The sequence below is a fragment of the Lepidochelys kempii genome, chromosome 10 (genome assembly GCF_965140265.1).
Source record: "Lepidochelys kempii isolate rLepKem1 chromosome 10, rLepKem1.hap2, whole genome shotgun sequence".
Classification (NCBI taxonomy): domain Eukaryota; kingdom Metazoa; phylum Chordata; order Testudines; family Cheloniidae; genus Lepidochelys; species Lepidochelys kempii.
In genome coordinates this window covers 44,647,060-44,660,820 of record NC_133265.1, presented here as the reverse complement: position 1 = coordinate 44,660,820, position 13,761 = coordinate 44,647,060, and the positions used below count along the sequence as shown (strand labels likewise).

At 48.1% G+C, this 13,761-nt stretch overlaps 1 protein-coding gene across 5 annotated transcripts in view; it reads right to left on the bottom strand.

Annotated features, from left to right (window-relative positions):
• Positions 1–13,761, bottom strand: part of CPEB1 (cytoplasmic polyadenylation element binding protein 1) — a 78,430-nt gene that overhangs the window by 18,024 nt on the left and 46,645 nt on the right. For all 5 annotated transcript variants that reach the window (XM_073363185.1, XM_073363186.1, XM_073363187.1 and 2 more), the window contains one exon: positions 2,015–2,241. In XM_073363185.1, the coding sequence (XP_073219286.1) occupies positions 2,015–2,241 (227 nt within the window). The remainder of the gene's footprint in view (positions 1–2,014; positions 2,242–13,761) is intronic.

Genomic DNA, 13,761 nt, shown 5'->3' with positions numbered 1-13,761 from the left:
TAGTGAGCCGCATGCTGTTGATTGTAAGTACGTGGGCCTTGACCACCAGATGAGGAAGCAGCAGTTCGCTCTGAGTGACATGTGCAGAACATACAATTAGATGTCCATAGAACTGACATTTTTGCCAATCCGCTTCCTTCTGCAAAATTCATTCAGTGTCTCAGTCCTGTGAGGTTGTCACCAAGAGAGCAGGTGGAGAGTGAAGATCAACATTTGCTCGTGGCATCCGAGTGCCCAGCATAGGGTGGGAAAGTAGGTAAGAGACTTTCCCACAAATCCTGTTTGCACACTAGGAAAGACATTACACTTTAAGCCCTGCCAGTCAGGTGAATGAGTGTGATAAAAGGATAAGCAGAGACTTGTAATGTGCAAGCTACCTTTACAGAACATGAGAAGCAAGACTATCCTTTACCTTCCCCAGTGACAACTAGACTCAGCCATCTGGAGTAGGATTAGAGCCTTGTCTACATCAGACTTTTCCTGAAAAAAATCTCCTGATTGCCAGCACCAATTCAGCTGCAGTGCTGGTGGGAATGGCAGATTGCACAAAGGTGAGAAATGTCTGAAGGTGGCTAGTTCAAGTTGCTTGAGAACTACAACCAGACTAATTTTGTTGTCCCTTCTGAAAATTAAAGAAGTCTTTCCCAAGTTACTAGCACTCCATATTAGTGAAAGTTAAAGACTTGATTTTGCTTTTTGCATTTCCCTCAGCTTAGTGAAGCATCAGTTTTACTCTCAGTGCTGCAGCGTTTGAGTTGCAAATCCTTCCGCCAAGACTGCTACAAAAGAAACTAGCCATGCCACAGGCAATAGGACTTGGATAACTTCTATCCTAAAATACTTTTATTGCTCTAACATGGCCACTTACCTATTTCCCCTTCCTTTAACTAGTTCATAACTTCTGGGGCAGGGGCACTGTGTTTGAAAAGCACATGGCAAGTACTATCAAAAGAAACCAACCAATTAAATTTTAGAAACCTGTTTCTCTCTGAACTGGTGAAAGATGTGGGGAAGTGTATTCAGCCTTCAATTTTAAAGCCTTGTTTAATACAGTTTAAGATTTGGGTCAGATTTAAAAGGACACTGGCAACTTTAAGAACACTTCTGAAGGATATTTGTAACAGGCACAACACTAAGTGACAGGTAAAAAATACCTGACTACTCAGTTTGCTTTCAACAATTGATGGCATCCTCCCACCACCATGTCAATTCACTGCCCCCTCCTTTGGGGCATTCACTCTAGCTCAGGGGTTCTCAAATATTGTACTACAACCGCCTCCTAACAAAAGTTACTTCACAACCCCAGGACGGGGGCCAAAGCTGAAGCTCAAGGGCTTCCGCCCCAGGCAGGAGGCCTGCTATCTGAGTCCTGACACCCAGGGCTGAAGCCCTTGGGCTTCAGCTTCTGTCATGTGTAGTGGGACTTGGGCTTCAGCCTTGGGCCCCAGCAAGTCTAAGCCAGCCCTGGTGACCCCATTCAAAGGGGGTCCCAACCCACAGTTTGAGAACTGCTGCTCTAGCTGTTTGAGCTTTACCAAAGCAGCTTCTCTGAACATGAGAAACGACTGAAGTCACAACAATTAGCATGGGGATTGAAGGGCAAGTGTTTGTCCCGGAACTTTGATATAGAGTGACTGGATTTGAAGTCTAAGGACCCTGATAAGCAAGGCCATTAAAAAAGTCTCAGTAGTAAGTTACCCCTTTAGTGTCCATTGTTTAAAGAAAAATTGGTACAATGGTCTACTCCCCTCACCCTGGGAGTGTAGTGCTGGGTAAGCCAGTCTGCATTCCAAACCCTGGATGAAGGCAGATCCAGAAGGGAAGCAACTCCCTTAGTTTCAGGCTAGGAGCTATTGAGAGAACAATGGAGCAATTAATTCCTTTTTACTGTCTCAGGATTGAGTCATGGTGTTCTACAGCACAATGCTGTTCTCCTAATGTGCCAGGAGTTGAGTGTTTGATCTAAGAGGGGCAATGCAAAGACTTGAGGTTAGGAAAACAAGAACCATCTTACGATTAAGTCTGAGAGATGGTCAGATCCAGAGCTGAATCCACTGGTATCAGAGTCCGAGGGGCTGCTGGAGCGGGAATCCAGGAGAGCACGACTGTCCAGGCGGGAGCTCCTCAGAGTCTGCGTGGGAAACTTCTCTCCCAAGTCCGAGCCAATTGGGTCCAGAGGCAGGAAGCCCAGAGGGGGCTTTCCCAAAACGTTCCCCAGAGGGCTACTGAGCATGCTGAGAACTAGAACAGAGAAACCCCCCTCATTAGCATATTAGACTTATTTCCCCATCTCCACCAGCACTCCCAAAAGGCTTTGGTATCGGGCAGCATCAAGGAGGCTTGGTCTGGTGGGGAGGTTTGTTGGACAGAAGCTAGACACATGCTTTCTTCAATCTCCTTTTGCCAGGCTGTGTCTGGAAGTTAGTGGGCTCCTGAAAAAAAACACTGCAGGGTTGCTCTGAAACAGATGCAACAGCATCATGATTAACATGCACATCCCAGAGTCAGCAGTGCCAGCATGGGTGGCCAGATGGATGTTTAATACTATCTGTCTCATTAGCTGCCCTCCCAGGCCAGGGAGAGCGGAGGAATTGAGTGCCAAGGCCCCATTAGCACTGGTTGCAAAAGCACAATTCTGCTCCCAGTTTGACTCAGTCTCAGACATGTTGCACAAGTGCATGCTGGTGAAGTCTGGGCAGCTATCCCTTAGCGTCTCAGCAAGGAATCAAGTGCCTGGAGGGCACGCACACCACCCTAGTGCCATGTGGGGCAATGCACTATGGGACACCCTACTGCACAGAGGTGGAAGGAACAAAGACTGGTTACAACAGGTATATAGGAGTGGCCATGAACACTGGAAGCAGTACACTGGAAGTGGTTACAGCTAGACCTTACATGTAGCTGCCATGGCTTCTGACACTACCAGAGCATGCTGATAAACATGTCAACAGGCCCATGCCCAGAAGCCAGCCCATAGCACACATCACCTTCTGACATTGTCAGGGAATTGCCCATTGCCTTTGTTTTTCCACCTCTGGAGAGGGAAGACACGGACACATCACTCCTCCCACAGCAGCATTCCCTCCCAGTGCCGGGTCAGACTGCACTGTTGCAATCCAACGCCAAGCCTTACCAGAGCATCTCCTGTCAGCACCTGGTCCAGAACTCCAAATGTGGGTTTAAGCCTTGGATGCTTACCCCCGCCCCAAAGGAGTGGAGACTTCCCTCGTGCAAGGATGTGATCAAACACGGTCAGTTATCACCCAGGCCAGGCTCTGCAGAGCCATCTCCCCAGGGCCCTGACCTGTGCAGAGGGACAGTTCTGCAGCAGGTTCCATCGTTTAGAAGAGCATTTATAGCTAGTCTGAAGTCTGCGGTGGCTTCAAGGACTATGCCTAGTTAGCCTGAGGAGGAGCTGGTTTTCAGAAAGGCAGCCTTCATGAGAGCTCAACATTGGTCAGGTGGCCATCACCCCACCCTTAGGCCAGGACTAGGGCCTAAAGGTGTTACAGAAAACATTAGCCAATGTGTTCTATAGTTCTAGGGTAGACCAGTCACTTTTCCTATAGAGAGTGTGAACATGTTGGCTAATGTATTCCAGCACCTACCTTTAAATCCGTCAAGCCAAGACCAGAGGTACCTCCTCGCAAGTCAGAAATGGAGAATTTATGTATATCTCGGCACTGTGCAGTGCCTACTTGCAGCTTAAAATGTGAATGGCAAGAGACTGCTAGAAGTTAGAGAGCAGCATTATGGCTATTTAAGCTAGACAAATCTTAGTGGCATGCTGGAGTATTCCAGTGCTTGCTCATCCTCACCCACCAAGCACTGAAAAATCTGGGCTGTACCTTCACTGACAAAGCACCATGCAGAGGTTTAGAGTAGGATTCCTTCCTGCCTGTGTCCATAGCATGTGGATGATCCCTATGGCAGTGGTTCTCAACCTTTCCAGACTGCCATACCCCTTCCAGGATCAGCCTGAGCCCCACTGCCTGGGGTTGAAGCACGTAACTTATCTTTATGGGGCCGCCTGTGGTGTGGGAGCCCAAGCAACTGCCCTGCTTGCCATCCCTGCACTAGCGATCCCCCTAAACCCATTCCCATCTTTCAAGGCTCAATCCCCAGGTTGAGAAACTGATCTAGAGGAGTTGATGTACCCCCTGGAAAACCTCTGCATGCCCAGAGTTAACCTCTGCCCTATGGCACAGGAACCAGCCAGTCTGCAGGTCTGGTTTCTCGGGACACTGGAGGCCAGATATTGCACAGCACTAGCTTAACTTGCCCCTTTTAGACTATAAGCAAGCGTGTCAGTTTTTACTACTGTTAATTCCCAATCTGTCCTTATGCCACAGCCTTGTCTGCCAGGACTTTCCTCCACTGCAAAACACCAGCTCAGCTCTAGCTGGGGGAACAGTAGGAGGGCTACCACAGACCAGGTGCCTGCCACCAGCCTGAGTAGCACCATGAAGCCTTCTCTGTACTAGTGCTGACTGTTGCTACTGCTGGTGGAGCTGCACTGGCAGTAGCAAGCATTAAGGAAAAGCCAGAGTCAACAGCTTAGGGGGATGAGGGGAGACTGGGTCTCCCTCCAGAATACAGGTTTGTTGTATGGGTTGCGAGACATTCTGTCCAAGCTAGAGTAAGCATGGTTTCAAGCTTATCTGAAGTCACATGGCATGTTTGAAAGCAATACAGCTAGTGTATTGTTCAAGGAAGACAGCTGAATTTGTTAAGAGTCTAAAAAACTGATTAGTCATTGAACATTACAAGCTCTGATGGATAGCAGGCTGGTCCTGCCACCCAAGCCTCAGAACTGGCAAATGCAGCATTGCTGACCTCTCCTTGACACTTAAAACAAAACTAGGGAGAAAGTTTTGTTAATTGTGGGCTATATGTAAATCCCACAGCCAGCATTATCTTGCTGGAACACAACCATACCAACACACTAGCAGCTGCCTATATCCAGTGTTTGTGTTAACAAGCCATCTCTGCAGTTAGAGCCACAGTGACAGAGTTAAACCAAAGCTCAGGTTAACAGCTCCAGGAGATGTGGAAGCCTAGCAGAACAGTATGTGGGGGGGTGGGAAGGGATACTAGTTATTTGCCTCATTTGTTTGTGGACTGCCCAATTATCTCTGCAGTTGTGCTGGGCTTTCCTATAACTGCTCCCTAGTAGGTACATTAACTTGGTGCCTAGCTACATTAGCAAGGTCTGTATAGTGATGCTGAGTGGCTTGAGCCATGCTAATTTCCAGGTGGGGCTGGGAATATTTTCCCTCAAGACAGTGTTAAACTAAGTGAAAGCCTTCGAGTTAAAAGCTGAGGGCCCAATCCTGCAAATTTGTTAGCAGCATTGTTCCACCAAGGTCAGTGGGACTTGCTAAGCACTAAACCAAACCGTGTTTGAAGGATGTTTGCAGGCCCTAGGTTTTAAGCCATTTGTGATGACTGCATGAAGCTATTCAGTCTAAAGGTTTCCTGCTTGCTCTTTAGACCTACCTGAGCTGTACTCCACAGTTCCCAGTTCTGTAGGTGGAACTCGTAACATCTCAGACATTGTTCCCAGCTTGGAAACAGGAGACTCGTGTGCTGAACCTCCAGGAGAGGAGGGTCTCACAGGAAGCAGGTGTGCCTGCAGCGCACAAGACAGCTTTCAATGGATGAAGGAAACACCAAGCCAAAAGTCCTCCAAGGTGAGTGATTCACTTGGAAAATTGACAGCCTCTCAGTCACTGACCAAGAGCCACATTAGTATCCATCATTCGGAATGCAGAATAAGAGAGTGCCAAGTCTGACTTTGCTCCCTTCCCCCATTAATTGTGTACTTTAGTTCCTCCGAAAGCTCTCAGTAGCCTAAGATATATGTCAAAGGCTGGCCTTCCAGTGTCAAAAGAGCACATCTCGTCTGTTTCCTTCAGACTACAGCCAGCTGAAGAATCATCAAGACCGTAGAAGCCATGTAAATGTAACCTTTTAAAGGGGGAGCAATTAGTTTTAAATTTAGTTAAATTACAAAGTGGTCCAACAACCACTTGAGAAATCTTGGAAGAATAGGTCTGAGAAAGATTTATCCCTGACTGAAGTGTCAGCGTGATGAGGAAGCTCCCCGTTTATAGATCCTTCAGTAGACACAAGGGAGGAGCCAATGTGCTGATATTTCAAGCTTGTAGAAGATTTCTGAAACAGTCCTCAGGCCTTCACGCAGCATATAGCAGCGAGAGAGGCACAAGCCAGTTCTCCTTGGTAGAGGAGCAAGAGAAGCAGCTTTCAAACTTACAGCTGTAGCCAGAGTCACGCCTGCAAATTTCAGAATGTACAGAAGTTAGCGTGAGACAAGACAAGGTCTGAGGTTTAGGAGTTTTAGAGCAGCCCTTCTGCATGAGCTGGCGAGACACTCCTCCAGTCTGCCTTTATTCAGCAGTCTGTTTCATGGAACAGAGTGATGCTCTAGAATCAGCTTCCTCTACCTCAAACTTTTCCGGGTGGCCTCGTGCCCTGACATGGTTCACTGCAAGAGGTTATCCCTTATGTCATCACGGGAACTTTGACAGAAGTGCAGTATCTGCTAAACAGACAAGCCATGCTAAGGCATCACACCCAGGCTAGTGCCCCTGAACAGCGAATACAGCTATGCTGGTAGAGGCTGATTGTGTAATGGAAGGAGCTAGAACTGTGGACACAAAGGGTGGCTATCAAAGTGAACTCTCCTTCGCTCTAGTCCACATTGTGGATCTGACCTAAATTTAGATGTTGGTGACCAACATTGCAAAACCCTAGCATAAAACAGGCACAGTAGATTTGCATCTGGGTTCAAGCGTTACTACAGTAGTGCAAACTGCAGATTATAGCTGTTTACCCTGTCTACGCTATTTCAGCTACACCAGCAGCTGCCTGCCAATGGCTGGAATTCCCCTGTAGATACAGGCTTCCAGCTGCTTTTCTATTTCAGCTTTCATTTAAGTCTGAAGCGTGAGATTTTCAAAGTTTGCTTGGCACATCTAAGTTCATAAGAGAAGGAAGATAGCCTGAAGCAGCAGGCCAAGCCACCATCACCCTTTCATTATAGGAAGAGCAATGGCACAATTTAAGGACGGGACACAGAGCTGATCCTTGTATAAGATCAGGAAAGGCATTTGGAATTGATACATTGCCACCTTACTACCGAAGTCACAATACACACGAGACTTCGCTTCCAAGAACTGACTTTGCTTCTATTTCCTCAGAGAGGCTGCTCGAGACACTGAAGAAAAGGATCATCCATAGACTTCTAGCTTAGTTAATTTGGGGAAATACAAGTGATGAGAAACGCTTTTCCAAACTATGCTTTAGAGGAGCCTTTTGAAAGCTTAGTCACGCATACTGAATTTATGGAAAAAATCTGTCCAGCAAAGGAACCTACTCATCTGTTGACCAGCTGATCACAGGAAACAACTTTCCTCGTAGTAGTTGTATAGAAACCCCAGTAAAGATTATATTCAGAAAAGAAACTTGTGTAGAAGGACTCAGGTTTGGGTGACCCAAAAGGTTCTGCTCCCTTTAATGCTCTCCAGCCCCTAAAGATCATTGGGCTCAGCTGTACAGTGAACAATGACAAGTTAGTGTTGGCCAGGGGGTATACCACCCGCACTTCATATTCAGCCTCCTTAGAAGTTGAGGCACATGCAACTCATGGATTAATGTGTTTCACATGTGCACTTGGGGAAAGAGATGTCTGGAACTTCTTGGACCGTGAGCAGGTTCAGAACCTCCGGCCACATTCAGATATGAGGCATGCAAGTGACCAGGCAGACCTGTTGCTTGTAGCGTGTATGCGCTCTGCGCCTGGCTGGGTTACTGAGTGTGCAGACACTTGTTTTGAGAGTCAGGCTCTGTATGCATTTTTGCTCCTTTCTGGAAGCGGCTTCCTTCAGCTATGCAGGGAACTGCTGTTTGCAGGAGCCATCGGGGCTTGCATTTGCAAGTCTGTGAAGCCCAGACATTTGATCGCTGTTAGCTGGCCAACAACTTGCATCTAGATTAGTTATAAAAAGGACATTCTAGTCTCCTTATAGAGGGACAGAGACCCTGGAACAAGAGTACTCTGTGCACAGAGCAAACTGCCAAAGACTCCCCATCCCTTGTCAAGACCAACAGCCAGTGAAGTCAGGATCTCTTACAGCTCCTTGCTCAGTTCAGCAAGGAGACAGCTGACCCAGTGGTGCTCCTCAAGAGCTAGAAGTGGAAAGGTGAAGAGGTCACCTGTTTCCATGAGAACTGGGAAATCTTCCCAATTCTAAGTGTCCCAGGCACACTGAAAGGAACAATAGGCACCGAAAGGCACATCACTGCTTACTACAGCAGACACAGAACCCAGAGCGGGCCCGATGGCAATGCTGTGCCTGCGCAGACATTGGAGTACAGCGATGAAGATAAACCAGTCTTGCTAACTGAGCGCTACTCAGAACAGGGGCGGTAAGGAGTCAGTTTACCAAGCAAGATGGACACAGAAGATGGCTCATACAAAGGTGGGACATTGCTGCCAGATATGGAGACTTGTGCCCACGCGGTCTCAGAACTAGGCCTGCTGCTCCCTGGAATTGCACTGCAATGGTCCAGGAATGAACAGAACTGATACAAGGGAAGCCAAGCACAGTTGCACACGTTTTGGGGAGGGCAGAGAGACTGAAGCCAAGTGTCTGGGGACCTAGATATTGAAACCGTGCAGTTTTTCAGTTTTCAGAGTAACAGCCGTGTTAGTCTGTATTCGCAAAAAGAAAAGGAGTACTTGTGGCACCTTAGAGACTAACAAATTTGAGCATACGCTTTTGTGAGATACATCCGATGCATCCGATGAAGTGAGCTGTAGCTCACGAAAGCTCATGCTCAAATAAATTGGTTAGTCTCTAAGGTGCCACAAGTACTCCTTTTCTTTTCAGTGCCAGTTGTGGGAGCAAGCTTGCAGCAAAAGAGCCAGATGCCCTGAACAGCCTACTCCAGTTCCAGAGAAAGAGCTTGCCACTGTTCTCACCTGGCCAGGTGAGAGCAACTTGTATATTTATAGTCCACCAAAAAAAAATAGTGACAGGAATTGCCCCAAGATCTGTATGGAGAGGCGGCATGAGGAAAGCGCCTGCAAGACAAAATGGCATTCAATTGATGCCATAATCCCAGCCTCAGAAGGGGTAGCAAGCTAGCATCACCAAGTCTGCTCCACAAAGCAGAACCAGATGCAGGGATGGACTCACTCTGGCAATCTAGCAAACAGCACCAATCTAGCAACAGGCCACCTACAATTCTGCCTCCTATCTTCTGGCATAAGACAAATTTTAAGAACATTTGAGAATTGATGTTACTGTACTAATACTGTTAGCACATGAATTGGCAGCCTTTCTGGGGTTGTGGAATGCTCCAGCTCCCTGCAGGGAGTGGATATTACTTTCCACAGCTATGGCAAAGTCACTCCCAATTATTTCAGTGGGAAGCACCTGGATTTAAACACTGGTTTTATTTACTATGTTAAGTTATCTGGTAACAGCCACACACACCTCTTCATGTAGCCTGGGGGGGGCCAACCAACATGTGGCTCCTTACCAAGGCCCTGATTCTGGGGCTGGAGCTATATATGTTAACTTTCCAATTTGCTGGGGGGTGCTCACTGCTCAATCACCTGCTCTGCCCCAAGCTCTTCCCCCAAGACTTGCATACCCTCGCTCTCCCCCCCCACCCCCCACCATAGCCTCCTGCGCACATGGAACAGCTGATTGTGGTGGACAGGGGGAGTAGGCACTGACTGGTGGGGGCTGCTGGCAGGTGGAGGTGCTGGGGATCAGACGGGGGGCTGCTGATTTATTACTGTGGCCCTTTGGCAATGTATATTGGTAAGTTCTGGCTCCTTCTGAGGCTCAGGTTAGCCACCCCTGATGTAGCCTGACATATTAGTCTAGGGGCGGGCAAAGTTTTTGGCCTGAGGGCCACATTGGGTTTCCAAAACTGTATGGAGTGCTGGTTATGGAGGGCCATGTCTCCCCAAACAGCCAGGGGGCCCAGCCCCCCACCTCTTATCCAACCCCCCTTCTTACCCCAATGGGACCCCTGCCCCATCCAACCCCCCTGTTCCCTGCCCTGACAGCCCCAACCCCTATCCACACTCCTGCCCTCTGACCACCACCTCCAACCCCCCCCCCCCGGCTCCCTGCCCCCTTACTGTGCTGCCTGGCACACCGGTGGCTGGTGACGCTACAGCTGTGCTGCCCAGAGCATTGCGCCGGCGGCATGGCACACTGAGGCTGCGGGCGAGCCTCCTGGGCCAGAAGCTTAGGGGCTGGGCAGGAGAGTTCCATCCGGCCCATGGGCCTTATAGTTTGCCTACCTCTGTATTAGGCCATGTCTTGACACAGGCCGAGTTTTGCACAATGATGAGCACACGGTTAAGCATTTTGAGTGAGAGAAAGTGCTCTGGATTTGTAGATATTTACCTGAGAATTGTTGTAGGGCCTCTGCTTTGCTTTCTTCCCTGCTAATAGGACCAGGCTTACCACCTGAAAGGTTTTAGGGTTAACACCAAATGCCAGTGTTTTACAATAAAAAAGCTAACTGGAACTTCCAACAACAGCATGGATGTTTATTTTTGAAATGAGATGCTAAGATGTCAGGTGGCCATCTGCATGCTCACTCAGAACAGCAGAAGGAAGTTTGGGAGGATCATGAGCCAATAGTTACAACACAAAACAGCCAGGACTCCTGGGTTCTATTCCTGGCTCTAGCACCAATTCAGATGTCATGGGGAGTCACCTGATCTGTACGCCTCAGCTCCCCATTTTACAAGCGGGGATGGCATTCTTGCCTCAGGGGTGAATAGGCTGAACTCAGCATTTGGAAGCATTGTCCCTTGTATGGGCAGCATGTAAGTAGTTCATGAGAAGAGTTCCAAGCAGGTGAGGTGCGAGAGGCAGGCCTGAATACTTGGTCAAGGCATGACTTGAGAAGCAGGCTGTCTAGAGACTTGCCAGGATGTTGTGGGTAGGGACAGAAGGGATGCTCAGTGATCAAGACTAGCCAGAACGGAGTTTATAGAAATAGGCAAGATTTGCAAGATTCTGCTGAAAGTTCGGATGCCTTCAGGCCTAGTGTACGCACAAGTAGGTAACTTAGACAGCATGCACAGCTGCATGCTTATTTAGAGAGCGGGACAAATATGCAGCATGGCATGGTGTCCACTGTGTATTCGCATCAGTTCCAGCAGTCAAGGTTTAAAAGCAAAAAACTGTCAGGTCAAATTTGATACATTTGATGTTTTGCAAAGCCCAGGAACACACATTTCTAAATATAAGTATCAATTAGATGTTCCCTCACAAGTGTCTGCTGCAATGCTTAGGGTGCAAACTAGAGACTGATAATATATGCAAGAACAGGGGAAGCAGATTCCTTTCCATTATCCAGTTATATATGCAGCCTAGATGAGTGCCTAGTTATGAGAATAGCTGGATTAAAAATTCTCTATAATGCAGGACAAGTCTGAAAACATGGGTTTGCTTGGCCAAGCACCTTTAAGCTAGACACCTGACTGCAAGAAATAGCAACTTAAATGCACCTAAAACAGGCATCAAAATTTAAACAGGCCTGTAAAATATTGCCAGACCAGTTGAAGTCAGTTTGTAACTGATCTGAGCCTGACACCAGGATCTAGTTGCACTGACAAAGCAAACAAGCTTCCACTGCAACAAGAATGCGCTCAAGGTTAAGATCCCAGCCCTCTTCCTTCCACTTAGACTCTTGCCCCAAGCACATTTATTTTAGCCTAGGAGTCAGATTCTGATAAATAGCTGACCTCCAGCCCTGCAGTGAGGTGTCTGCCTCATGATTTAGGGTATTCTCCACTCGCCTTCACTTTCCATTCCACCCTTTTCTACTCAGTACTTCATGGCAGAGAGCATTTTAGCAGGAGGGAGGCTGTGCAGTCCTGAGGCTCTCTAAAAGGAGGACTCTGCTGGCTCCAAATGGCAGCAGCACAGCCATCACATCACCTGTGAGTCAGCTGTTTTGACACTTTAGGGCCCAGCCACACTAAGACGACAAAGCAATCTGGGGACTCAGTTACACATCAAGATATGCAATGCAGAAGAGGCCAAGATGCGATTAACCAACTCCCCTAATCAAGATCAAGTCCACTAATGTGGGCTGAGTGATACATGCCACCGATCTGGTCACTTGGCTAGCTGGGAACTGCCTTTAATAGGTCTCCACAACAAACAAATTGGGAGCCCCAAGAGCATTCGTGGCTGCTCCCAGCATCTCAGCTCAATTCTGAAAGTGCTTTTGTCACAGAGACCCAGGAAGACTGCTCCTGCCCCACTGACTCTGCTTTGAGAGGCTCAGGAATACCCCCTGCAGCCTCCCTAGAGGAAACTCCCTGCCATTTGTGCAGAGACCCCTTCACTCCCAGATGTTTCGGGACACACCTGAGAAATCTCAAGCCTACGGTCAGGCAGGTACACCTTGACTGCAACCCTTTCAGAGCCTCCCCCTTGCAGACCATGCAATTAACCCTTTTGTAACAGTGATGTAAAGACAAGCATGGATCCTGGTTTATCTGATGCCAAGCAGTCAGATGTGCAGTCTGTAAAAGGAGCAAACTACGGGGGTCTCGTCTGTCTGACCAGACCAGCCATAGTGGCTCTTCTGCTGGCAGTGCATGTGTCATTCCCCACCAGTTGGCTTTAGCTCCACAGGCACAGCTGTGACCATTATTCTGCAGCATCAAGCAATATATGGCCTAGTTATGCCAACTGAACAGCAGACTATTATGGCCAGGTGCAATGCAGCATAATGCCGAAGAGCTGAAGTCTGTTTGCGGCAGCAAACAATCTGAACCCTCCGACAACCCTATTTAAATCATGTATAGTGGAAGGGCTGAGAGCTTTACTTCAGCTGTCTGCAGACACCAGAAGCCACAGATCACAGCTGTAACAGATTGGCCTGGTATAGACTAACAAATCTTTTAACAGTTCTCAATGAAGGCCTGAGGGCCAGGTACAGCCAGCAAGACAGGGCTTCCTCCACAGGTTTACCATGTTATAGTGACCAGGTTGCACATATGAACTTTTACCTCTGCTTCCTTCAGTCACCAGGGCTAGTGTACCAAGACTGGATGGTTTTCCACCAAGACCTGTGCTAGGAATTATTTCAGGGAAATTCTTGGTCTGCACTGTACAGTTCAGACTAGATGGTCACGGTGGGCCCTTCTGGCTTTGAAATCTATGGAAGTGTGCACCTCACCTCACCTCTTGTGTGAGCCTGAGACAAGCGTGGAGCAGTGCGGTCCCACCAGGGTCAGGATTGGGAGTAACTGTCCCAGTGGAAGGGAGTTTGGATGAGGCCATGCAAGACTTCAGCTGTAGTACAGAAGTGTGGGTTTGAGAAGCTGTGCTCCATGCCTTGCTGCCACCCCCAGTACTGGCAATGCAGAGCAGACTATTAGGGAGCTTGATCTGTAAGCGATTAGCAGGCCAGGGCTGTTCAGAGCTACCTGAGCAGGCTTAGAATGCCAAGGTTCTCCTCCACCAGATTACAGGCTGGTTCAACTTTGAGATGCTAAGTGTGAAGGCTGCCAGTCAATCTACACCCTATAAAGCTGCACCAATAGCAGAACTTGGCTATGTCACTGCCCCCAAAATCAAAGGGCCTCAAATTCTGTGATCAACAGGTGCATTCACAATGGACTTTGACTACTACTTGCACACTTATGCAGCTACAATGGCAAATCATTGGCATACACCAGGACAA